At 43.4% G+C, this 25,109-nt stretch overlaps 2 protein-coding genes across 2 annotated transcripts in view; one reads left to right on the top strand and one right to left on the bottom strand.

Annotated features, from left to right (window-relative positions):
- Positions 1-15,087: 15,087 nt before the first annotated feature.
- On the bottom strand, positions 15,088-18,569 carry LOC111333618 (kelch-like protein 12). The gene is made up of 3 exons (XM_088747047.1): positions 18,185-18,569; positions 16,831-17,762; positions 15,088-16,053 (listed from the first exon to the last, which is right to left on the bottom strand). Exons 1-3 carry the CDS (start codon positions 18,416-18,418, stop codon positions 15,456-15,458), a joined length of 1,764 nt encoding a protein of 587 aa, XP_088603173.1. The 5' UTR covers positions 18,419-18,569; the 3' UTR covers positions 15,088-15,455.
- A 139-nt stretch (positions 18,570-18,708) lies between these two features.
- Positions 18,709-25,109, top strand: part of LOC111333619 (putative serine incorporator) — a 7,351-nt gene continuing 950 nt past the window's right edge. Inside the window, exons 1-13 of the mRNA XM_022939240.2 lie at positions 18,709-18,881; positions 19,287-19,618; positions 19,900-19,979; positions 21,049-21,142; positions 21,751-21,794; positions 21,892-21,968; positions 22,210-22,306; positions 22,824-22,910; positions 23,207-23,324; positions 23,650-23,698; positions 23,851-23,878; positions 24,247-24,406; positions 24,920-25,109. The exon at positions 24,920-25,109 is cut by the window's right edge and continues 950 nt beyond it. Of these exons, the coding sequence (XP_022794975.1) occupies positions 18,801-18,881; positions 19,287-19,618; positions 19,900-19,979; positions 21,049-21,142; positions 21,751-21,794; positions 21,892-21,968; positions 22,210-22,306; positions 22,824-22,910; positions 23,207-23,324; positions 23,650-23,698; positions 23,851-23,878; positions 24,247-24,406; positions 24,920-25,064 (1,392 nt within the window). The 5' untranslated portion in view covers positions 18,709-18,800 and the 3' untranslated portion in view covers positions 25,065-25,109. The remainder of the gene's footprint in view (positions 18,882-19,286; positions 19,619-19,899; positions 19,980-21,048; positions 21,143-21,750; positions 21,795-21,891; positions 21,969-22,209; positions 22,307-22,823; positions 22,911-23,206; positions 23,325-23,649; positions 23,699-23,850; positions 23,879-24,246; positions 24,407-24,919) is intronic.

Here is a 25,109-nt window from a genome sequence, read left to right as displayed (position 1 = left end):
CCTGGTATTCCATTTTGGCCGCGTTGTCATGTGTTTCGTGGAAGTGGCATTCGTGAGTACAAGCCTCACCCCTTGTTTCGCACATGTGCCTTATAGTGCAGTGGGACTCACTCTCACGCATGCTACTCCGGCGCCCCTGATTTCCCAGAGATGCGCGTCTATTCCCGAGGTCCCTTGGGTGTAGTGCACCTGGGATTCCATTTTGGCCGCGTTGTCGTGTGTTTCGTGGAAGTGGCATTCGTGAGTACAAGCCTCACCCCTTGTTTCGCACATGTGCCTTATAGTGCAGTGGGACTCACTCTCACGCATGCTACTCCGGCGCCCCTGATTTCCCAGAGATGCACGTCTATTCCCGAGGTCCCTTGGGTGTAGTGCACCTGGGATTCCATTTTGGCCGCGTTGTCATGCGTTTCGTGAAAGTGGCATGCGTGAGTACAAGCCTCCCTTCTTGTTTCGCACATCTCCCTCAGAGTGCGGTGGGACTCACTCTCACGCACGCCACTCCAGCGCCCTTACGTTCCCCGAGTTGCGCGGTTATTCTCGAAGTTCCTTGGGTCTAGTGAACCTGGGATTCCATTTTGGCCGGGTTGTCATACGTTTCATGGAAGTGGCATGCGCGAGTACAAGCCTCACCCCTTGTTTCGCACATGTGCCTCAGAGTTCGGCGGGACTCACTCTCACGCATGCCACTCCGGCGCCCCTGATTTCCCGGAGTTGCGCGTCTATACTCAAAGTCCCTTGGATCTAGTCTACCTGGGATTCCATTTTGGCTGCGTTCTCATGCGTTTCCTGGAGGTGGCATGCGTGACTAAAAGGCTAACACCTTATTTCGCACCTGTGCCTCATAGTGCACAGCCTGTAGCTCTCAGGCATGCCACTCCGGCACCCCTGATTTCCCGGAGTTGCACGTCTATTCCCGAAGTCCCTTGGGTCTAGTCAACCTGGGACTCCATTTTGGCCGCGTTGTCATGCGTTTCTTGGAAGTGGCATGCGTGCGTGTTTCGCGCATGTGCCCCATGGCGCACAGCCTGTCACTCTCACGCATGCCAGTCCGGCGTCCATGACTTCCCGGAAATGCGCGTCTATTCCCGAGGTCCCTTAGGTCTAATCAACCTGGAATTCCATTTTGGCCGCGTTGTCATGCGTTTCTTGGAAGTAGCATACGTGCGTGTATGGGGCACATGTGCGTGTTTCGCACATGTGCCCCATAGTGCACAGCCTGTCACTCTCACGCATGCCACTCCGGCGCCCCTGATTTCCCGGAATTGCGCGTCTATTCCCGAAGTCCCTTGGGTCTAGTGCACCTGGCATTCCATTTTACCCGCGTTCTCATGCGTTTCTTGGAAGTGGCATGCGTGCGTGTTTCGCCCATGTGCATTATGGTGCAAAGCCTGTCACTCTCATGCATGCCACTCCGGCGTCCCTGATTTCCCTGAGTTGTGCGTCTATTCCCGAAGTCCCTTGGGTATAGTCTACCTTAGACTCCATTTTAGCCGCGTTCTAATGGGTTTCCTGGAAGTGGCATGAGTGCGTGTTTCGCCCATGTGCATTATGGTGCAAAGCCTGTCACTCTCATGCATGCCACTCCGGCGTCCCTGATTTCCTGCAGTTGCGCGTCTATTCCCGAAGTCCCTTGGGTCTAGTCCACCTGGGATTCCATATATGCTGCGTTCTCATGCGTTTCCTGGAAGTGGCATGCGTGCGTGTTTCGCGGATGTGCCTCATAGTGCACAGCCCGTCACTCTCACGCATGCCACTCCGGCGTCCCTGATTTCCTAAAGTTGCGCGTCTATTCCCGAAGTCCATTGGGTCTAGTCCACCTGGGATTCCATTTTGGCCGCGTTCTCAAGCGTTTCCTGGAAGTGGCATACGTGACTACAAGGCTCACCCCTTATTTCGCACATGGGCCTCCTCATAGTGCACAGCCTGTCACTCTCACTCTATTCCCGAAGTCCCTTGGGTCTAGTGCACCTTATATTCTATTTTGGCCGCGTTCTCATGCGTTTCTTGGAAGTGGCATGCGTGCGTGTTTCGCCCCATGTGCCTCATAGTGCACAGCCTGTCACTCTTACGTAAGCCACTCCGGCGCCCCTGATTTCCCGGAGTTGCGCGTCTATTCCCGACGTCCCTTGGGTCTAGTCCACCTGGGATTCCATTTTGGCCGCGTTCTCATGCGTTTCCTGGAAGTGGCGTGCGTGACTACAAGGCTCAACCCTTATTTCGCACATGGGCCTCCTCATAGTGCAAAGCCTGTCTTTCTCACTGTATTCCCGAGGTCCCTTGGGTCTGGTGCACCTGGGATTCCATTTTGGCTGCGTTCGCATGCGCTTCTTGGAAGTGGCGTGCGTGCGTCTTTCGCGGATGTGCCTCATAGCGCACAGGCTGTCACTCTCACGCATGCGACTCCGGCGTCCGTGGTTTCCCGGAGTTGCGCGTTTATTCCTGAGTTCCCTTGGGGCTAGTCCACCTGCGATTTCATTTTGACCGCGTTCTCATGCGTTTCCTGGAAGTGGCATGCGTGACTAGAAGGCTCACCCCTTAGTGCGCACATGGACCTCCTCATAGTGCACAGCCTGTCAGGCTCACTCTATTCCCGAAGTCCCTTGGGTCTAGTGCACATGAGATTCCATTTGGGCCGCGTTCTCAAGCGTTTCTTGGAAGTGGCATGCGTTTGTGTGTCGCGGATGTGCCTCATAGTGCACAGCCTGTCACTCTCACGTATGCCACTCCAGCTTCCCTGATCTCCCCGAGTTGCGCGTGTATTCGCGAAGTCCGTTGGGTCTAGTCCACCTGCGATTTCATTTTGGCAGCGTTTTCATCTTTTTCCTTAAATTGGCGTGCGTGACTACAAGGCTCACCCCTTATGTCGCACATGGGCCTGGTCATAGTGCACAGCCTTTCACTCTCACTCTATTCCCGAATTCCCTTGGGTCTAGTGCACCTGAGATTTTATTGTGGCCGCGTTCTCATGCGTTTCTTGGAAGTGGCATGCGTGCGTATTTCACGGGTGTCCCTCAAAGTGCACACCCTGTCACTCTCACGTATGCCAATCGGGCTTCCCTGATTTCCCGGAGTTGCGCTTCTATTTCTGAGGTCCCATGGGTGGCATGCGTGACTACAAGAATCAGCCCTTATTTCGCCCCATGTGTCTCACAGTGCACAGCCTGTAACTCTGACGCATGTCACTCCGGCGCCCCTGATTTCCCAGAGTTTCGCGTCTATTCCCGATATCCCTTAGGTCTAGTCCACCTTGGATTCCATTTTGGCCGCGTTCTCATGCGTTTCCTGGAAGAGGCGTGCGTAACTAAAAGGCTCACCCCTTACTTCGCACTTGGGCCTCCTCATAGTGCAGAGCCTGTTACTTGCACTTTATTCCCGAAGTCCCTTGGGTCTAGTGCAACTGGGATTCCATTTTGGCCGCGTTCTCGTGCGTCTCTTGGAAGTGGCATGCGTGCGTGTTTCGCGGATGTGCCTCATAGTGCACAGCCTGTAACTCTCACGCATGCCACTCCGACGTCCCTAATTTCCCGGAGTTGCGCGTCTATTCTCCAAGTCCCTTGGGTCTAGTCCACCTGGGATTCCATTTTGGCAACGTTCTCATGCGTTTCCTGGAAGTGGTATGCGTGAATACAAGGCTCTTCCCTTTATTTCGCACATAGGCCTCCTTATAGTGCACAGCGTGTCACTTTCACTCTATTCCCGAAGTCCCTTGGGTCTATTGCACCTGAGATTGCATTCCGGCCGCGTTCTCATGCGTCTCTTGGAAATGGCATGCGTGTGTGTTTCGCGGATGTGCCTCATAGTGCACAACCTGTCATTCTCACGCATGCCACTCAGGCGACCCTGATTTCCCGGAGTTGCGCGTCTATTCCTCAAAGTCCCTTGGGACTAGTCCAGCTGGGATTCCATTTTGGCCGCGTTCTCATGCGTTTCCTGGAGGTGGCGTGCGTGACTACAAGGCTCAGCCCTCATTTCGCACATGGGCCTCCTCATAGTGCACAGCCTGTCAATCTCACGCATGCCACTCCGGCGCCCCTGATTTCCCGGAGTTGGGGGTCTATTCCCGAAGTCCCTTGGGACTAGTCCAGCTGGGATTCCATTTTGGCCGCGTTCTCATGCGTTTCCTGGAAGTGGCGGGCGTGACTACAAGGCTCAGCCGTGATTTCGCCCCATGTGCCTCATAGTGCAAAGCCTGTAACTCTCACGCATGCCACTCAGGCGCCCCTGATTTCCCGGAGTTGCGCGTCTATTTCACGAGATCCCTTTGGACTAGTCCAGCTGGGATTCCATTTTGGCCGCGTTCTCATCCGTTTCTTGGAAGTGGCGGGTGTGACTACAAGGCTCAGCCCTGATTTCGACCCATGTGCCTCATAGTGCACAGCCTGTCACTCTCACGCATGCAACTCTGGCGCCCCTGATTTTCCGGAGTTTCGCGTCTATTCCCGAAGTTGCTTCGGACTAGTCCAGCTGGGATTCCATTTTGGCCGCGTTTTCATGCGTTTCCTGGAAGTGGCGCGCGTGACTACAAGGCTCAGCCCTGATTTCGCCCCATGTGCCTCATAGTGCACAGCCTGTGACTCTCACGTATGCCACTCCGGCGCCCCAGATTTCCCGGAGTTGGGCGTCTATTCTCGAAGTCCCTTGGGACTAGTCCACCTGGGAATCCATTTCGGCCGCGTTCTCATGCGTTTCCTGGAAGTAACCTGCGTGACTACAAAGTTCACCCCTCATTTCGCACATGGGCCTCGTCATAGTGCACAGCTTGTCACTCTCACGCATGCCACCGAAGTTCCTTGGGTCCAGTGCACCTGGGATTCCATTTTGGCCGCGTTCTGAAGCGTTTCTTGGACGTGGCATGCGTGCGTGTTTTGCGCATGTTCCTCATAGAGCACAGTGTCACTCTCACGGATGCCACTCAAGCGTCCCTGACTTCCCGGAGTTGCGCGTCTATTCCCCGAGGTCCCTTGGGACTAGTCCACCTTGAATTCCATTTTGGCCGCGTTCCCATGCGTTTTCTGGAAGTGGCGCGCGTGACTACAAGGCTCAGTCCTGATTTCACCCCATGTGCGTCATAGTGCACAGCCTGTCACTCTCATGCATGCCAATCCGAAGGGCCTGATTTCCTGGCGTTGCGCGAATTATCCCGAAGTCCCTTCGGACTAGTTCAGCTGGGATTCCATTTTGGCCGCGTTCTCATGCGTTTCCTGGAGGTGGCGTGCGTAACTATAAGCTTCAGCCATGATTTCGCCCCATGTGCCTCATAGTGCACAGCCTGTAACTCTCACGCATGCCACTCTGGCGCCCCTGATTTCCCGGAGTTGCGCGTCTATTCCCGAAGTACCTTGGGACTAGTCCAGCTGGGATTCCATTTTGGCCGCGTTCTCTTGCGTTTCCTGGAAGTGGCGTGCGTGACTACATGGCTCACCTCTCATTTCGCACTTGGGCCTCCTCATAGTGCACAGCCTGTCACTGTCACGCATGCCACCGAAGTCCCTTGGGTCCAGTGCACCTGGTATTCAATTGTGGCCGCGTTCTCAAGCGTTTCTTGGACGTGGCATGCGTGCGTGTTTCGCGGATGTGCCTCAGAGTGCAAAGCCTGTCACTCTCACGCATGCTACTTTGGCGCCCCCGATCTCTCGGAGTTGCGCGTCTATTCCCCGAGGTCCCTTGGGACTAGTCCAGCTGGGATTCCATTTTAGCCGGGTTCTCATGCGTTTCCTGGAAGTGGCGTGCGTGACTACAAGGCTCAGACCTGATTTTGCCCCATGTCCCTCATAGTGCACAGTCTGTCACTCTCACGCAAGCCACTCTGGTGCCCCTGATTTCTAGGAGTTGCGCGTCTATTCCCAAAGTCCCTTGGGACTAGTCCAGCTGGGATTCCATTTTGGCCGCGTTCTCATGCGTTTCCTGGAAGTGGCGTGCGTGACTATAAGGTTCACCCCTCATTTCGCACATGGGCCTCCTCATAGTGCGCAGCTTGTCACTCTCACGCATGCCACCGAAGTTCTTTGGGTCCAGTGCACCTGGGATTCCATTTTGGCCGCGTTTTCAAGCGTTTCTTGGACGTGGCATTCACGCGTGTTTCGCGGATGTGCCTCATAGTGCAGAGCCTGTCACTCTTACGCATGCCACTCAGGCGTCCCTTATTTCTTGGAGTTGCGCGTCTATTCCCCGAGGTCCCTTGGGACTAGTCCAGCTGGGATTCAATTTTGGCCGCGTTCTCATGCATTTCCTGGAAGTGGCGGGCGTGATTACAAGGCTCAGCCCTTATTTCGCACATGGGTCTTCTCATAGTGCGCACAGTGTCACTCTCACGCATGCCACCGAAGTCCCTTGGGTCCAGTGCACCTGGGGTTCCATTTTGGCCGTGTTCTCAAGCGTTTCTTAAACGTGGCATGCGTGCGTCTTTCGCGGATGTGCCTCAGAGTGCACAGCCTGTCACTCTCACGCATGCCACTCCGGCGCCCCTGATTTCCCGGAGTTGCGCGTCTATTCCCCGAGGTCCCTTGGGACTAGTCTAGCTGGGATTCCATTTTGGTCGCATTCTCATGCGTTTCGTGGAGGTGGCGGGTGTGACTACAAGGCGCATCCCTCATTTTGCACATGGGCCTCCTCATAGTGCACAGCCTGTCATTCTCACGCATGTTATCGAAGTCCCTTGGGTCCAGTGCACCTGGGATTCCACTTTGGGAGCGTTCTCAAGCGTTTCTTGTACGTGGCATGCGTGCGTCTTTCGCGGATTTGCCTCAGAGTGCAAAGCCTGTCACTCTCACGCATGCCACTCCTGCGCCCCTGATTTCTCGGAGTTGCGCGTCTATTCCCCGAGGTCCCTTGGGACTAGTCCAGCTGGGATTTTATTTTGACCGCGTTTTCATGCGTTTCGTTGAAGTGGCGGGCGTGACTACAAGGCTCAGCCCTCATTTCGCACATGGGCCTCCTCATAGTGCACAGCCTGTCACTCTCACGCATGCCACCGAGGTCCCTTGGGTCCAGTGCACCTGGGATTCCATTTTGGCCGCGTTCTCAAGCGTTTCTTAGACGTGGCATACGTGCGTCTTTCGCGGATGTGCCTCAGAGTGCACAGCCTGTCACTCTCACAAATCCCACTCCGGCGTCCCTGATTTCCCGGAGTTGCGCGTCTATTCCCCTTGGTCCCTTGGGACTAGTCCAGCTGGGATTCCATTCTGGCCGCGTTCTCATGCGTTTCCTGGAAGTGGCGGGCGTGACTACAAGGCTCAGCCCTGATTTCGCACGTGGGATTCCTCATAGTGCACAGCCTGTCACTCTCACGCATGCCACTCCGGCGCCCCTGATTTCTCGGAGTTGCGCGTCTATTCCCTGAGGTCCCTTGGGACTAGTCCAGCTGGGATTTTATTTTGACCGCGTTTTCATGCGTTTCGTTGAAGTGGCGGGCGTGACTACAAGGCTCAGCCCTCATTTCGCACATGGGCCTCCTCATAGTGCACAGCCTGTCACTCTCACGCATGCCACCGAGGTCCCTTGGGTCCAGTGCACCTGGGATTCCATTTTGGCCGCGTTCTCAAGCGTTTCTTAGACGTGGCATACGTGCGTCTTTCGCGGATGTGCCTCAGAGTGCACAGCCTGTCACTCTCACAAATGCCACTCCGGCGTCCCTGATTTCCCGGAGTTGCGTGTCTATTCCCCGTGGTCCCTTGGGACTAGTCCAGCTGGGATTCCATTCTGGCCGCGTTCTCATGCGTTTCCTGGAATTGGCGGCCGTGACTACAAGGCTCAGACCTGATTTCGCACATGGGCCTCCTCATAGTGCACAGCCTGTCACTCTCACGCATGCCACTCCGGCGCCCCTGATTTCCCGGAGTTGCGCGTCTATTCCCCGAGGTCCCTTGGGACTAGTCCAGCTGGGATTTTATTCTGGCCGCGTTCTCATGCGTTTCCTGGAAGTGGCGGGCGTGACTACAAGGCTCAGCCCTCATTTGGCACATGGGCCTCCTCATAGTGCACAGCCTGTCACTCTCACGCATGCCACCGAAGTCCCTTGGGTCCAGTGCACCTGGGATTCCATTTCGGCCGCGTTCTCAAGCGTTTTTTAGACGTGGCATGCGTGCGTCTTTCGCGGATGTGCCTCAGAGTGCACAGCCTGTCACTCTCACGCATACCACTCCGGCGTCCCTGATTTCCCGGAGTTGTGCGTCTACTCCCCGAGGTCCCTTGGGACTAGTCCAGCTTGGATTCCATTCTGGCCGCGTTCTTATGCGTTTCCTGGAAGTGGCGGGCGTGACTACAAGGCTGAGCCCTCATCTGGCACATGGGCCTCCTCATAGTGCACAGCCTGTCACTTTCACGCATGACACCGAGGTCCCTTGGGTCCAGTGCACCTGGGATTCCATTTTGGCCGCGTTCTCAAGCGTTTCTTAGACGTGGCATGCGTGCGTCTTTCGCGGATGTGCCTCAGAGTGCACAGCCTGTCACTCTCACGCATGCCACTCCGGCGTCCCTTATTTCCCGGAGTTGCGCGTCTATTCCCCGAGGTCCCTTGGGACTAGTCCAGCTGGGATTCCATTCTGGCCGCGTTCTCATGCGATTCCTGGAAGTGGCGGGCGTGAGTAGAAGGCTCAACCCTGATTTCGCACATGGGCCTCCTCATAGTGCACAGCCTGTCACTCTCACGCATGCCACTCCGTCGCCCCTGATTTCCCGGAGTTGCGCGTCTATTCCCCGAGGTTCCTTGGGACTAGTCCAGGTGGGATTTTATTCTGGCCGCGTTCTGATGCGTTTCCTGGAAGTGGCGGGCGTGACTACAAGGCTCAGCCCTCATTTGGCACATGGGCCTCCTCATAGTGCACAGCCTGTCACTCTCACGCATGCCACTCCGACGCCCCTGATTTCCCCAGTGCCTTGAATCTGGTGTTTTTTAGTTTTAAACCCTTCAAAGGAAAAAGAGACAGAAAGGGGTCTTTTCGATTGGGTGGACAGTAAAGATTGCTATATCGAGCGTTATGTGACAATGCAGCTATGTGTAACCTAACTCAACCAGTTCTATATAATTGTTTGGAAACTTACAAACTGTATATAGGTCTTTTTGTGTGTTACAATTACAATCTTTCAATCCTTCTATTCCCTTTTAATGTATATTTGTCTTTAATTTTATTTTAGTTCCAATGTATTTATATTAAGTTAAGTTTGACCCAATAGCAGGCAGGGAGGCAGGCAGGCAAAATAATTCGTATTCAAAATTTCGTATCTCAAAGGAATATCTTGTAGATAAATAAGAAAATAAAATAGAAGTAATGATCGTTTTTATTTAAATGTTTCCTGCCTAGCTGCCTGCCTTATGATTGACATAACTACCTTACTACCTTGTAGTTATGTCTTGTAGGTTTGCCTTGCAGGGGAAACTCTCGAATTACTGAACAACTAACATTTAATTTTTTGAAACAACTTAATGGTAGTTTCGGGTTGTTTATGAGCACTACTCGACAGTCAACAATTCTTGGTAGAACAGGAAGCAACTTTTTGGTTAGCAGTATTTTCATTCATCAATTCCGTGAGTCAGGTATGGGCATGGTTTTACCACATAATTTTTCAAGGAATCTTACTATGATTCAATGAAACAAAACTCTCCTCAAACCAAACCACTATGGTTCCTGAACTCCCTTTCAGCATTAATCCTCAAGCAGAATTTTTGTTTTTCATGATACCCCATGATGCATCCATCCACGAGAACAATGGATTTCGTCTAGCTTTTGCTGAGTGGCAGCAGTCATGGCATGGCCAGGAGCTTCTCTAATGCCATCCATATAGAAATAACTAATTTCCAATAATGAATATTAAGTTCCAGCGAAAGAGATATTATTTTCCAGCCTTTTCTATTTCTTCATTTACGATACATAGGTGTGCTTTCGCTTCGCCTTGATAAAATTATTACAAAATTATTACCATTTATTAGCAAAGCATGGTATTATTTACCTTCTATCAATTTTAATGTTAGCTTTTTATCTAAAATAGAGGTAAATTATAATCAAAGAAATTCAGCCTGGAATGCATGTGTTTCCTTACCTGCCGAGTACGTACTGAAAGTTGTTGGCTCTTGAGCAAGCAAATAAACATTTCATTTCCAAAAATAATTCGTTCAACATATCGACGAGTTCAATTTACAGAAGTTATTTTGATATAGCGTCCTTACATTCCAGTTTGAAAGGCAAAATATATCCACGGACCGTTTAAAGTGATCAAACGATCGAAAAGCTCGCCAACGACAACATCAACATGCTCGCGACACACATGCGCAGACGTTTTTCATTCCTGTTGATATGACTTTTAGTGCGCTGGAATGATAATTTAACGATCACAGTTCCAACTCCAGCGGTTGCTTTCAACCAAGACCACATTTTTTTTTTTTTAATTCTCCTTCTTAGATTTTAACGCCCTTACCTTATTTCCTTTCTCCGTAGACACTTCTTTGAACCATAATCGGGATTTCATCTTTATTCAGCTGTATTATATATCGATCGATCATCTACTTTGTTGGTTTGAAAATATTTGGATTCTATTGCTTTGAAGTCGTCTGCTTTTCTGCTTTGTGGAAATAGACTACCTACTTATCTTTTCATACTTATGTTCTTTATGTTACCGATATCAACCCTACTGATCTTAGTGATCTCTTGTTTATATTTGCATATTCCGAAGGTCATTTGCGAGCACCCATAGCCCTTCCACCATATATTCAACTTAACCTAAGTCTAAAAGCAACTCGCTATTCCAATACAACACCTAAAAACCCCCGCTCTATAAACCCAAAAACTCCCTTTGCCACGCTTATTTCTCTCCGCACTCAACATAGAGAGTTGCTTTTACACTTTCCACCTGGCCCCTATCTTATATCACTCCATTCTTTGAATGATACAAAAGGTTTAAGGACTTCCAGGCTTCATGATGCCTTTCCATCACCAGGCAGCCCTAAACCTTAACCAAAACAACCTCACTCAACCCTTTATTGCTTTCGAACCGCCGCCCGCCATTATTAAAACTTCACTTCACTACACTTTGGGGTGATTTCAACCTATAACAATAGCTAATTTATTTATTTATTTATTTTATTTATTGCAATTTAATAGCATAAATACACAAATGCATGTATGATGCAGTTCACTAAACAAAAAAAAAATTTTAAAAAGCCATAGGGAGAATCTGCAAAAGAGTCCCAGACCCCATGTAACAGCAGATCAACCAATACATATAGTACGAATGAGATACTATATGTTATGATTAAGACAAATACAATCATGATTTACCCACAAGAAATTTCTTCGCATTAAATTTTCAATTCCCAGTACAATTTGCAGTGCGAATGTCAACAGGCAACATATTCCAAGAAACTACTATTCAATGGAAATAGGAATATTTAAGGGAATTAGCCCTTGCATATTTTTTTTTAATGTCAGATGATAATAATGTCTCAAGGAACAATAATTTAAACTGGAGTAATAATCCACAAAAGGTGAAACGTCAATGTCAACAAACCCTTTCAGTGCCTTTAAAAAGAAAGTCATGTCAATTTAAACTCTTCAGTCTTCCAAAGATAATAGATTTAACTTCTCAAGACGAGCTGCATAGCTATCCTTAGTTTTCAAAATAAATTTAGTGGCACGTCTCTGCACTCCTTCAAGCTTATCAGTGTTCTTACGTGAATATGGGCACCATATCTCAGAGCAGTATTCAAGGTTAGACGTTACTAAGGAACAGTAAAGGGTTCCCTTGCACTCTGGGGTAAAAGTGAAGGGGTCCACTTCCACTCTGTATCTTTAAAAATTAGTTGTTTTCTTGTATTATTTTCAATTATTTTAGTCAAATTCGGTTTAATTTTTCCTAATTAATTTAAAAAAAGGGGAAAAAAGTTACCATCGACCCACAACAAGAAACCCTTGACCCTCCTACTCTCGACAAAAAGATAGACTGCCGCGATAATTACTCCAAGGTGCTCGCCCAAGTGATTCATTAGCTTTTAGCTGAAAATACGTTTTTCCAAAAGACTCGGACGCTTCTGCAGATTAAGTAGCTATTCTAAAGATCCATTTCCTTCAGCATAGGGCAAATTATAGATACCACATTAATGATTCACGTAAGAGTGTATGAAATCAAGTAACTATTCATGTAATTTAAGTTGAATTAAAGCTCCTGCTGAGTGGACAAGTCGAAACGACGTAACGAAACGACGAAACGCCATGACGAAACGACAAATCGACGAACCGATGTGGTCGATGACGAGTCGGACTCGTAAAACGACGAGTCGAAGAGGCCAGCCGACGAATCGAACTGACGATACGACGAAACGAACTGAAAGTTCGATGAGTCGAACTCGGAAAACAACGACTCTACAGAACGAAACGACGAAACGCCATAACGAAACGGCGAATCGAACATTTTGTCCAGGATCTACCTTCATAACAATGTCCCCAGGGGCTCTTCATGCCCTAACTTGAAATCGACCCACAGCCCCTGGGTCTCCGAGGATGTAAATGGCTTAGTTTTACTTGTTTACACTAAGCGTTGACAAAGACATATACTTGCTTCCGCCCGTTGCCAGAAATGATACGTACTGTGTCGCTAAAGTTTGACAAAACGAAAAAAGGGAAAGAAGGCTTTCGAAGGAGAAAACACTGTGACGAGAGTGTGATGGCCGAAGTTGAATTTCTCGAAGCTTGTTAAAATTTCAAAAAGTGGGGCCGCTTTTAAACTTGTGGACGTGAGTTACTGATTGGCTAGTCTAACTGCACGGTTTTTTCGCGCGTAGAATTTTTCTGACTGGCATTCATGGGGGCAGATTCGTAAAACCAGTTCGTTATAAGCTAATGAACCGTCTGTTATAGACAACCGAGAAGAACACTTGAATCACTCCTGCGTATCCACATAGGTGACGAGTGATGACTCATGCACGAGAACATCAGGATACATCCTACGCACGTTGGAATGTACGTACTGGACTGTTCAAACAATTTTTTTTTCCAAGAACGTGCCAAGAACATTCTCTGGAGCCAAAAGGTAACGGTGTGCACACATACACGTCGTGATTTTGAATATATTCGCCTTTTTGCTGATTTTTGTGACCACCCGATGAAAATCGTTACACTTCGTAGCATTGGTTTGATCGAAGTAATGTTCACAACCATTCTTAATTAATTGTTCTTCTCATTTTCTTCTAACGAACGGTCATTAGCATGTAACGAACAGACTGCACCAATTCGCTCTATTTTAGAAAAACATTTTTATAATAAACACAAACGGCAAAATTGGCATCTGATTTCACCCATTTTTCTTCCAAAGGAAGATACAATAGAACCCAATGTAGAAAGTGATAGGGAAGTAACAAAACTTCAATCTGTGCCAAAGGATGAATAGTGCTATCTGTCCAGTGGTTAATTATCTACGTCCAGTGGTTAATTATTGACAAAACATACCATGCAATTTTAAGAGTTTTAGTTACATTAAATTTTTACTTTTTGTCGGTGCAAGGTTCACATCTATTAGTGTTTTCTTAGCCCTTGAGGTTACCCCTAAATTAGCCGTTAAGGTTACGGTTTCTATGCTATCTCGCCTAGATCTCAGGCGTGATTTCAGCTACTATGGTTAAGAAAACACAACCAAATGAAAACATACGCGCTGAGCTTTTTAATAATAGTAGTGGAAGTTTGAGTTGGTGGATTTGGGAGACGTTGTAACAATAAGGCAGTGAGATATTAAATTCGCTTTTATCAAAAAAGACACCAGGAGTGACCTTTCGTACATTTCCTAAGGACGAAGAAACAATGGATAGTCGAGATCAAGCGCGATATTAGTCCAAATTTCGCTTTAAGTAATTAAGGCAGAAGAGTTTTATCGACTCGATCGCAGTTTTATTTTTTGCGACGCTTTTGTCTTGTTTAACAGATTAATGCACTTATCAATTGAAAACATCTGATAGTGCGACACAAGACCAACATCTTGAAACAGCTACTACAGCAAGTGTTTACGCGACAACTGTCAACAACCACGCGTACATTTACTCCGTCCGGACAACCACAGCGTTCCAAAAAAGAAATGCTTGAATCTGCACAAGAAAGAATCCGTTTGCTGAAGAAAATGCTCGAAAAAGAGATTGTATATGAGGTTACGAGCGAAGCCTGATGCAGATATCATACACTTTACAGGCTTCGCTTCCTTCACATTACTACTGGCGGTGTTCAAAACACTTCAGCCTTCAGCCGAGAAATTGTACACTTGGTCGCAAATACAAAGACCAAGAAAGAACAAGAAAAGAATGGGCACTGCTAGTTTTAGAAACGCAATGAAAAACTTTAAGCTTACTTTATTTGAGCAATTTTGTTTAATTCTATTTAATTCTATTTAAACTGCGTCAATTCTTAAACAATAAGAAACTAGCGGAAGAGTTTGGTATATCTGTCTGAAGTGTCAGCCGTATTTTTATTTCCTGGACAAACTATTTATATTTTGTTTTGGGTTCTATGTCTATTTGACTATCTCGAGCAGCAATAGGCAAGTACATGCCACCTTTCTTTAAGGACATTTATCCAAAAATGCAGAGAAATAATTGATGCATCTGAAATTAAAGTTCAGTCTCCTTCAGTCTTTCGCCATTTTCTCGCATATTGTTTACCACGTAATGCCTCGTTTTGGTGCAAAAATTATATGACGTAATGATCCAAGACTCCTGGGCCAGGTTGTTCGAAGGTGGATTAAGATAACCCAGGATTAGTGTGAAATTTGATTTCAGATCTAAAAGCTTTAAAAGAAAATTAAATTTAATTCCATTTGTCTACTATTTGATGATTGAATGCTCTAAAAGAATTGGAAAAAATTATCCCAAAATGGCTTTTGAAAAGAGAAATATAGAAACCTGGATTAAAATTTTGCCCTGAATTTGCTAATTGGCCTTGGAACAACTGGGCCCTGGTACTTTTCTCCCGTTGATGGTGCCTTAACTTTATAGGAATGAATTGTAAGTAATCTAATCACTGGACCCAATGGAGTCTACTTTTTATAATTAACTTCAAATTTAAGCCTTCTTAAACATTGTTAAGTAGCTAATAGGAAACTGCATGGATACTGAACGAAAAAAACATTTTTTTCATTTTTTGTGTTCAGTAAGATACAGCCTGAAATCATTTTCATCGACAATATTTTTATCAGTTTTGTCTGACACACACTGAGTTAATCAAACTTTCTACTGCATCAGGAACCTCAAATGAACTAAAATACACAGACCACTAAGATAAAAATAGTGACTCGCATTTTAGATCTCACTTAGTTTTCAATATGGCCACTAAGTTGACTTACTTGGGCATTTAACAATGACTATCACAAAAAATGCATTTACTTTTAATTGTAGAAGTCTCCACTGGCCATTCAGACTGAGATTGGATTGTTTTTCATGACATGCCTTTATGCATTACAGATTGACCTCATCCTTATGAGTGTTCTTATTGTTGTTGTTCATGACATACTGACCCTGGGTGGGTCAGGCTTTTAACATGCAGGGGAATTACAGGAGGGTAGACAATGGCTGCTGCACTGAATCTTGCTGTGTGTGTACAAGCAGCTAAGCTGCTCCACTTATCTTGTACTTCATTGTAACACTCTGTGGAATCGACAATTGACATGTATTCATTCATTCCATTCATTGCAAAGATTTTTCCACAGTGCACAGCTACTGACACACCTCCCCTGCAATGCTTCAAAGGAGCAACCATTGACCATTCATTCATGGTTGGATCAAAGCGTTCAACAGTATTTAATGAACCTCTCCTGCCATTGGCACCACCTACAGCGTAGAGGTAACCAGACAATGTCACCGCACCAAAGTCATAACGACAACAATGCATGGGCTTCACTTCTGTCCACGTATTTGTGCTTTCATCATAATATTCCACATGTTTAAGATCCCCTCTGCTGTCATCAAATCCTCCGACAGCATAGATATGATTATCAAGCACGGCAAGAGCAAAGCGACGTCTCTGACGATGCATACTAGTAACAACTTGCCATCCTTCGGCAAAGGGTGAATATCGTTCAACATAGCTGTTAAAAACACAAAAACATTCACTATGTTGAAAAAAATTTTACGTAAAAGAAAGTGATAAGGTTAGCCAAAACTGACCACTTAATATATTTCTATAAATTAAATTAAAATTGTTTAAATTCTGTAATACTTTTATAAATGAAGGCAAGGAGAGCTCATCTACCTGTTATTACTAAGGAAATTATTAACCTTTTATGAGGACATAAAATTTCAAAGTATCCTGGCTGATATTAAGCCTCAGAAGATTAATAAATATTCAAGTCTAGTTTGATGGTGAGATCTTGGTATGCATTTGTATTAACACACTTTCAAAATAAACCAGAAGATCTGGACTGAGTTTTCCAAAGGAAAAGTCATAAAGTACCAAAGTACAAAGCAGGCTTGGTACTTTTTATGTAAACACAATCATTGAACCATACTCAGTGTACTCAAAGATCTTTGTTTTACAAACTCTTACTGGATGTAGCGGGTTCATAAAATGATTATTAGAAATAGAAGATTAATAAAAGAAGGCACAACAGAATAGCACACTTTGTGCATCTTTGAAACATGTGATATCAAGAGCAACATCTGCTGGTAAGCAGTTTTGAAGGTTCCTGTGATATTAGTTAGCAATAAGGTAAATTGACTCTTTCAATTTTTAGAGGGAAATTAAATGGCAGAGGATAATAATAAAATATATAAAAAAAGGAACATATGTAAAACTCAGTGATGAAAACATTACAGCTTGAAACATGACCTCCCACAAAGTTGTCCTTAGACATAAATCCTGTTACCTGCATGTCAGAAGACCTTCACTGGATCCTCCAGCCACATAAATAAAGCCGTCAAGTACAGCAGCACGCACATCACCTTGACACTTACTCATTGGCTGTAAACTGACCCAACCATTTTGTGTTGGATCGTAACACTCCATGGAGTTCAACTTCCTTCCACGACGATAACCTCCAATAACATACAGCTTACCCTCTAGGGTAGCCACAGTGAAAGATGCTCGTGCTTCAGTCATAGACTTTACTCCTTCCCACTGCGTACTCTCTGGATTAAATCTCTCAACAGTCTTTACCTCCTTCATGAATGATGTTTCTCCTCCAAGTATATACACAGTTTCAGCATACGAGTCTCTCATTTTCATCCCAGCATGCTCAAAATGAAATGTCATTGCTTCCTTAACAATGTCCAGGCTGTAAACATCATGTTTCACCAAATCATGTCCACTCACATGTTTCTGAAGATTTTTTACAGGAATAAAAGGCAATCTAATTGCTTTTAAAAATTCAGCAAGGTGTTGCTTCCTCTTCAGAGTGTTATATTCAATCCATCCCATGCATGCTTTAAATATTTCTATTTCATCTGACACATTCACATCATCTCTCCTAACTAACTCAAGTACCTCATTGATGCTGAGATTATGAAAATCTTCAGTTTGAGAAACTTTCAGAAAGTTCTCAGTAACAAAGCGCGTGGCAGCCTCATACATGGCCTTGCAGGAATGTCTCTCAGCAAGTGCTCGCACACCCAGACAGTTTGTGATGTCAATTTGTTGCATGATAAAGTGAATGCAGGAGTCTTTCACCCATTTGAACTGAAGCAGATCTGCAGCCAGAAATAGATTTTGAACTCTGGAATCAGTGATTGTGAGTTGTGATGTGTAGGCAAAGTTTATAAGAGTTTCTGCTGACACAAAATCGATTCCTTTGATCTCCACCTTCAATGGAAATAATAATAAAAAAAATCACATTTGAAGTAGAGGGAATTCTGTTTTGAGAATAATCTTCCGCGACAACATTCTCTATGTTCATAGTCTATGATCGTTTAACTTTGTCATTAATACAACACAATCCATATATACTTGAAACTTAAAGCTAAACGTATTTGAAAATTCTTTATAATCTTAGTGTTTGCTAGGATACAGAAGTATCTCCGCCAGATATTTATTAATTTTTGCCTGATATCACTAATAAAAAAAGACTTAAGGCACTTAACGAGATAATATGTTCAAGTCCTGCCCTTAGTAAAATTTTACCAGACACCGTCTGAGATGAAAGTTGATGGAGATGCCTTGACCAAGTGTATACAAAAACTATCCCACAGCAACAATTGTCCGTTAAAACCAAAGATTTGCCTTACCGTCGCTTGATTTCTCTCACTCATCTTTGCAGTAAACATGGCGTTGAAGTATTGACTAGACGCCGCTAACACAGCTCTGTGAGCCTGGATGGCACTTCCATCGACCACAAGCGTAACATCACAAAGTTCCTCTCTTTCCCGCAGATCGTGAAGCCTGGATAAGACGCAGCCAGCGTGATGTTGATGAAGAAATGTTTGAATTTCGCCTCCGTCGTCCTCTATGTCTTCGTTCATGATTGTGTTGTGTTTATCAACGCTTTCAGAAACACCTGTCTGTGTATGTTGTACAGCAGATTAAACTGCGGGCTCATAACAAGCTGTTTTCCAGACCTTTCCAAATCTTCTGGAAATATGTGGCATTTTCTTTTGACACAAGTAACTTGATCGTATTTTTAAAATATTCTACCAAGCTTTAGATATATTAAATAAGATAGATCACGGAAAAGCGATGGAAAAATAACGAAAACTTTGCGCAAAAGAAACTCTTTTCAACCCACAATCCACTGCTTGATTCATTCGCACCTCTATGACGTCATATCCAGATACTCACGTTACGATCGCATTAAACGAGTTTTCTGTTTTCCTCAAGGAAAATTTATACGTGTAAAAGCACAAAATGGGAACTGTGTTAGGTGCTTTAGGAGGCTGTGCGGCTTTGTCATCTTGTGCCTCTTGTGCCAGTTCGTTAGCCCCAGTGGTAAGTAATTCTTAAGTCCGCCATGCCCAGACGGTTCAGGCTAAGTAGCATGTTAGAAACGAAGATTTTTTGGATTGAAATCCCTACTTTTACATCCTCAGTAGTTAACTACACTTTGTTCGCTTTCTCCTCCTCCTGCTATACAATTTAGAGACTATAAATTTGTATTTTTTAAATATGATCGCCCTGGCAATAATTGACTTTTGTCTACTTAGCTCTTGTCGAAAAGTTGTCGCTACAGCTTATCGTACAGATACATCCATATATTTCACTGTTAAGTGGAAGTATTATGTCTGAAATGTCACAACTCTGTACGATTTTTCTTTTTGATAACTTATAAAAAAAAGCTCCATAAGGCTGAATTTCCGTTTTTTTTGTACTGAAAACTGTCTTGAATCCCTGTAGGCTGCGTGTTGTTGTGGTTCATCAGCTTGTTTTTGTTGCTGTGCTCGATGTCCCTCATGCAAAAACTCCACAGCATCCAGGATTGTATACACAATAATTCTTTTCTTGGGAACGGTCTTGTCTGCCGTCATGCTTGCCCCTGGCATTGTTGAAAAATTGGAAAAAATTCCACGTTTCTGTGAAAATGTTCCAGAGTCTAACTGTAACAGTCTGGTGGGATATTTAGCAGTGTATCGAGTGTGTTTTGCAATGGCAGCATTCTTCCTGATAATGGCTATCTTGATGTTTAAAGTCAAGAGTAGTAATGATCCCAGGGCCAAATTTCAAAACGGGTGAGTTATTCAATCCATCAATGTAATATTTTAATTCTAGTGACTTCATTGTGTAATGTTCAATTAACAACGAAGTTTGTCCATATCAAGCCTCCTTACGCTTTGATGGTTATAATTATTCAGCAGAATCTTCTTGCCCGTGTCTTGTTTAATTGTTTTAAAAGTTTATTATTTTCTGTTCAATGAACAAAAAGGAAAGTCATGGATCCAATGTTTACAAGGAAGTGACTGTGTTTCTTTTCAGGAAAAATCCTCAGTGTTCTGATATTTTTAATCCTCAGGTTCTGGTTCATCAAGATTGGTGTTATTATAGCACTGATAGTTGCAGCATTTTACATTCCCAAAGGAAACTTTGGAGTTGGTAAATATCAGATTTTGTGATACCAGCATACCTAGACTTACACTCGACAAAACAAGCACTGTGATTGGTTGATACTTAGTCACATGCCCCTGATCAAATTTAAAGGGATACAATTGCACAGCTGTTGCTTGTGCATCTGACACAACAGCATGTTTTTTCCATATGATTGTTAAAGGGAAAGTCTTAAATATATAACAAAGCACTTAATGTATGGTCCCTCTGGAAACTAGTTAATTTTGTTCTCCCTTGTGTCTTGATGTTTCCTGAGACGAAGTCAAGGGAAACATCAGGACTTCGCTTCGGGAAGCATCAGTACTCTCTTGAAAACAAAACTAACTGTTTCTCTCAGGACTATACATTAAGTATATAATTTGTTACCTTCTTTATACACAGTCTGATCAATAACACAAACACAACCCTTGTGACTTTTATCCGTGGATTTCACTCAAAATCGCCATTGATACACAGTACAGTAGATAGGGCTGCAGCATGAACAGTTGTAATTAAGAAATACTTTATGAGAACCTGGCATTAAAGTTTCTTCTGGAGCAAATCCCTACAACATTCTGCACATATCAATTTTCAGCCACATTTAATATACTGGAGGCATAATTGTACAAATTGCTTTTCTGCAAATATCTGTGAATGTGGTCAGTTATCTGTGGTATTAGGTACACTCTTTCTTATCAGACTCGAAGTATTTCAGCTTAGCGATCAGCATAACTGAACTTTACCTTGAGCCAAGTATTTTCCTGTCCAGCCCTCCTATTCAGTTAATGAGTACATATTAATTATGCTTTGTAACGCCAGGCATCAGACAAGTGTGGTTTCAACTGAAATTTTGTAAACTCTCAATCTCTTGACTACTTCAGATGTGCAGATTTCAATTTTAATTATTATACGACTCAACTGTTTATATTTTATTGTGCATATCAATCATATTCATTGTAAACATACCTTTGTTTATATCAGGCTGTGGTTTGGCTCTTTCCCTGACCGGTTTGTCAAATTTTTCAAAAACATTTGTGGATGACTATTTACTCAGTGACTTTGTAAACTTTGTCTTTAGCATGGATGTACATTGGAATGGGTGGTGGTTACTTGTTTATTTTGCTTCAGTTGATTTTATTGATCGATTTTGCCTACAACTGGAGTGAATCATGGTAAGTAATAATGATTGACTGATGTACAATGAACAGCAATACTAACACTTTCCTCAACTCAACTATTAATACACAAACATTCCTGCCCAGATTAACAAATTTAAGTTAAGATTTAATTGTATCAAACTACATCAAACCAGAACATTTTTGTAACTCCACTTGCTTAATGAAAGGACAATTGTGTACAAGTGAGAAAGTCAAATTTTTGTTCTACTTACTGAAAATTTAAGTTACAGGGCTAGTTCTGTTTGGTTGTTTGTTTCTGTCACAACTTGGTGAGCCAAGCAATCGATGAATGATGCTTTTAATAGCAAGAATTTCATGAAATTTTACTTGAGTTGCAGCAATAAGCTAATTGGAGGGCAGGACTGTTGCACCAGCATCAGGATACACAAGTGTCAATACATGCCTACGTCCTTGTGGGACACAAAGGAGTTCACTTCTCATGTTTTTTTTCCAGGCTTATTTCATTGGGATGGCCTAACACTTAAGATTATAAAGAAGTCTGTGATATTATTTGCCTATTATAACATCTGCCATCCAAGTTTCTTAGCCCCCAAAAAAGTAAAAACATCAAAACCATAACAAGCCATTTTGTTGATATTTAGGGTTGAGAAGTATGAGACAACGGGCAATAAAAGGTGGTATTGGGGTAAGTATAGGTAAAGGGAGAAATCTGATCAAAATAAAACAATTCTTATTAATTTTGTTGCAGGTTATTGATATGAATTTTCTCATTTTGTTTGTAGCCCTTGTCATTGTCACCAGTGGGATATACATTCTGTCAATTGGAGCAGTTGTGTGTTTTTTCTTGTTTTATACAGAGGTATGTGGAATCTTTTTGTATTCCCTTCCTGAACAAGGGTGTCGTGTGAAAATCCATCAACATACTGCTACACAGTGAATCCTGCTTTAATTGAAATGTGCTAAGAATATGAAAGATTCAAGTTTTTGTGTCAGGGATCTTTTTCTTGGAATTAAAAGAGTTTTGAGGGACCAGTTTTAATTTTGATTATCATGAAATAGTGAAGTTAGCCTGTATCATTTACATGTATTTCTGTTTCTAGCCTTCTGGGTGCAAGAACAACAAGTTTTTCATCAGCTTAAACCTTGTGCTATGTTTTATGGTCTCCATGGTTGCTATTCATCCCAAAGTTCAGGAATGTAAGTGAAGAACCTCTCTCAGCCGAACAGATTATGTTAAATTTTCAAGAGGAACCTTAAAACATACTTGTTCAAAGACGCTTTTTAATTTACGATTTTCTATAAATTAATTGCTATGTTAATTAGTCTATAATTTTGTAAAGCGCTACGGAGAACTAGTTGAGCTTAGCGCTATATAAATGCTTAATTATTATTATTATTATTATTATTATTATTATTATTAAATATCACCCCAGTCACTAGTTAGCATCCTTATGAGATTTAAGATGAAGACAAAACCACAAGCAAGAGTAATTATCCCTGAGGCTTTTAAACACTGTGGTTTCAGTTGAATTATATTTAATACTAGTAACTAGTGGGTATCATATCTAAACATATGCTCTTTTGCCTCCTTTTTAAATATTGTGGTAGTGTACCAAGACATGTCTTTGTGAGCAGAATTTGTTCTATCAATGTCAAGTTGGACAATAACAGGTCTTATCATTAATTTGATTTTTAATTTTTGGTTGAATATCAGGTCAACCCAGTTCTGGCCTGCTACAGGCAGCAGTTATTACATTGTACACAATGTATCTGACTTGGTCTGGTATGTCCAATGAACCTGGTAAGGTACTACTTGATAACTACTAAACATTCTTACTATTCAATTTTGCCTTCACAGGTCCTTTGATTAAATTTTGACTGATCTTGACTTGAACTTACAATACATATGATGCCAAACATAGTGTGCTAGACTTAATTAAATTTTTCTTTGATGATGTCAAGTTACTTATTATCTTACCTGTCAGTTTGGTTTTCTAGTTTACACAATTACCACATCATATAATGGAGAGTGCCACTGGTTCAAGCCTGCTTTTGTAATTTTATGTTGTTACAGTTGTGTTGTGTTGTTTTCCCCAGACCGCATGTGTAACCCAAGTGGTTCACTAATCTCTAGTGATAACCTGGCCCCTGGGTTAGGCAATGGGAGGACAGTTGTTGCAGCTGTGCTCATGTTTGTTATGGTTGTGTATTCTTGGTATGTACGGAAGTTTACTGTGAGTTATGATTAGCAAGTAGATTGAGAACTCCAAATTTCTATTGTTTGATAGTTGATGAAGGCAAGGCCTGATTTAACAATCTCTCACAGAAGACTAGAGGGAATATTTTAATTGTTTTACTATAAATCAACTAGTTTTGTTCCCTCGAATAATTTTTAGTATAGCCTACAGATAGATATGTGACAAAGAAACATATAAGTGTTTTTCCTAGTCTCCTTTACTTGGATTGAGTGATGGAGTTCACTTCTATTACTTTAAAAGACAATTTATTTTACACTTTGTTTTTATGATTTTTTTTTTTAGCTTGAAAACAACCACTTCAAACCGTCTCACAGCTAGTAGCAGCATGGAGGTTCGTGGTTTACTTTTTTCTTTTTTTGTTTTCCACCCATGCAGTTGTTCTTTTCAACTTTTTTTTTTTTTCATGGTAGTCTAATTTAATTGCTGTTATCAGATCTGGATGATATTTAAATTACTTTTAAATTTATCTCTCAATATTTTTAGGAGACACTCCTTCCAGATTACAACCAAGGTTGGTGCTGCGTCATATTTTTCTTTTTCTTTGCTGTGAGAAAATAAAAAATTAAAGCATAGTAGATTGTTTTGTAACAACAGCATTGTTTTGATCCAACAAGGCTGGATAAATTCTAAACTTACAGAAAGATATAGGGTTCATTTCAGAATTTATCCTTTGTAACTGAGTGTAGCTTTAGCTCATATAACCACTAAGGCTGACATGCCTTCACATCAGATTATCAGACAGCTCAGACCCTTTAAGCTCTCACAAAGCAGGTGAAAGACATAAGCAGCTCTGTTTTCACCTTTTTCCCAAGTCCCTCGGATTCTTTTCAGCTACCAGGTACTTTTCCTTTTTCTCATTCCCTCCTATTTTCTCATCAGATGTTGAGACTGGAAATGCCACTAATGAAGAAAACAAGGTGAAAATCCAACGCGTCTATGATGACGAGAGCACAGCTGTGAATTATAACTACAGTTTCTTTCACCTGACCTTCACCTTGGCCTCACTGTACATTATGATGACCCTTACTAACTGGTACAGGTATGTACACCGTGTAGTTTGTAGATACGTTACAAATCTGTTGGCTGTTTGCTCTCCTTCTCTTGTTTATTCAATAACTGAGGTCACTACCTTGATCAGTTGCACTGATGGTTAGCTTCTCATTTTTCCTCTTGACCATTCTGACTTCACTGCTGCAGCCAAAAACAAAGATAACTAATCTGTCATTTCTCCATTAATGATGTTTTACTGAAAAAAAAAAAAGCCAAAGTACATTGATGGGTATATTAGAAATTTACTCTTTCTTTTCAGTCTAGCAGGCTCAAACGTCACTGAAATGACTATTTCAAACAGTTTCCTTACAAAGTTTTTTTCTGTTAATTAATGTTTTTTTTTTGTTTTGTTTTGTTTTTTGTTTGTTTGTCTGTTTGTTTTTGTTTGTTTGTTTGTTTTGTCAATGAAAAGGGTTCTGTCTTTACTACCCTGACCAGTAAGTAAGGCAGAAGCTTCCCCATGGCTTCATTGATTTAAATCATTCTGTATATCTTTTCTCAGCCCAGCGGGTTCGGACTTCACCACCCTGACCAGTAACTGGGCCACTGTGTGGGTAAAAATCAGCTCCAGCTGGGCATGTCTTGCTCTCTACCTCTGGACTTTGCTTGCCCCAGTCTTGCTCCCAGACAGGGACTTTGGACATTAACCAACCTGTGCTTTGGAGCAGACACCCACTGCAGCTTTGTAAATT

The sequence above is a fragment of the Stylophora pistillata genome, chromosome 2 (assembly GCF_964205215.1).
Source record: "Stylophora pistillata chromosome 2, jaStyPist1.2, whole genome shotgun sequence".
NCBI lineage: Eukaryota > Metazoa > Cnidaria > Anthozoa > Scleractinia > Pocilloporidae > Stylophora > Stylophora pistillata.
Note: the sequence above shows the minus strand (reverse complement) of the source record. Positions and strands in the feature narration are given on the sequence as shown.

Bases quoted from the DNA above. Each gene is read 5' to 3' on its own strand.
- LOC111333618 (XM_088747047.1), bottom strand. From the start codon at position 18,418: ATGAACGAAGACATAGAGGACGACGGAGGCGAAATTCAAACATTTCTT. The intron at 17,763-18,184 runs GTAAGGCAAATC...TTTCCATTGAAG, and splicing joins GTGAGAGAAATCAAGCGACG to GTGGAGATCAAAGGAATCGA. The intron at 16,054-16,830 runs GTAACAGGATTT...TGTTTTTAACAG, and splicing joins GAAGGTCTTCTGACATGCAG to CTATGTTGAACGATATTCAC.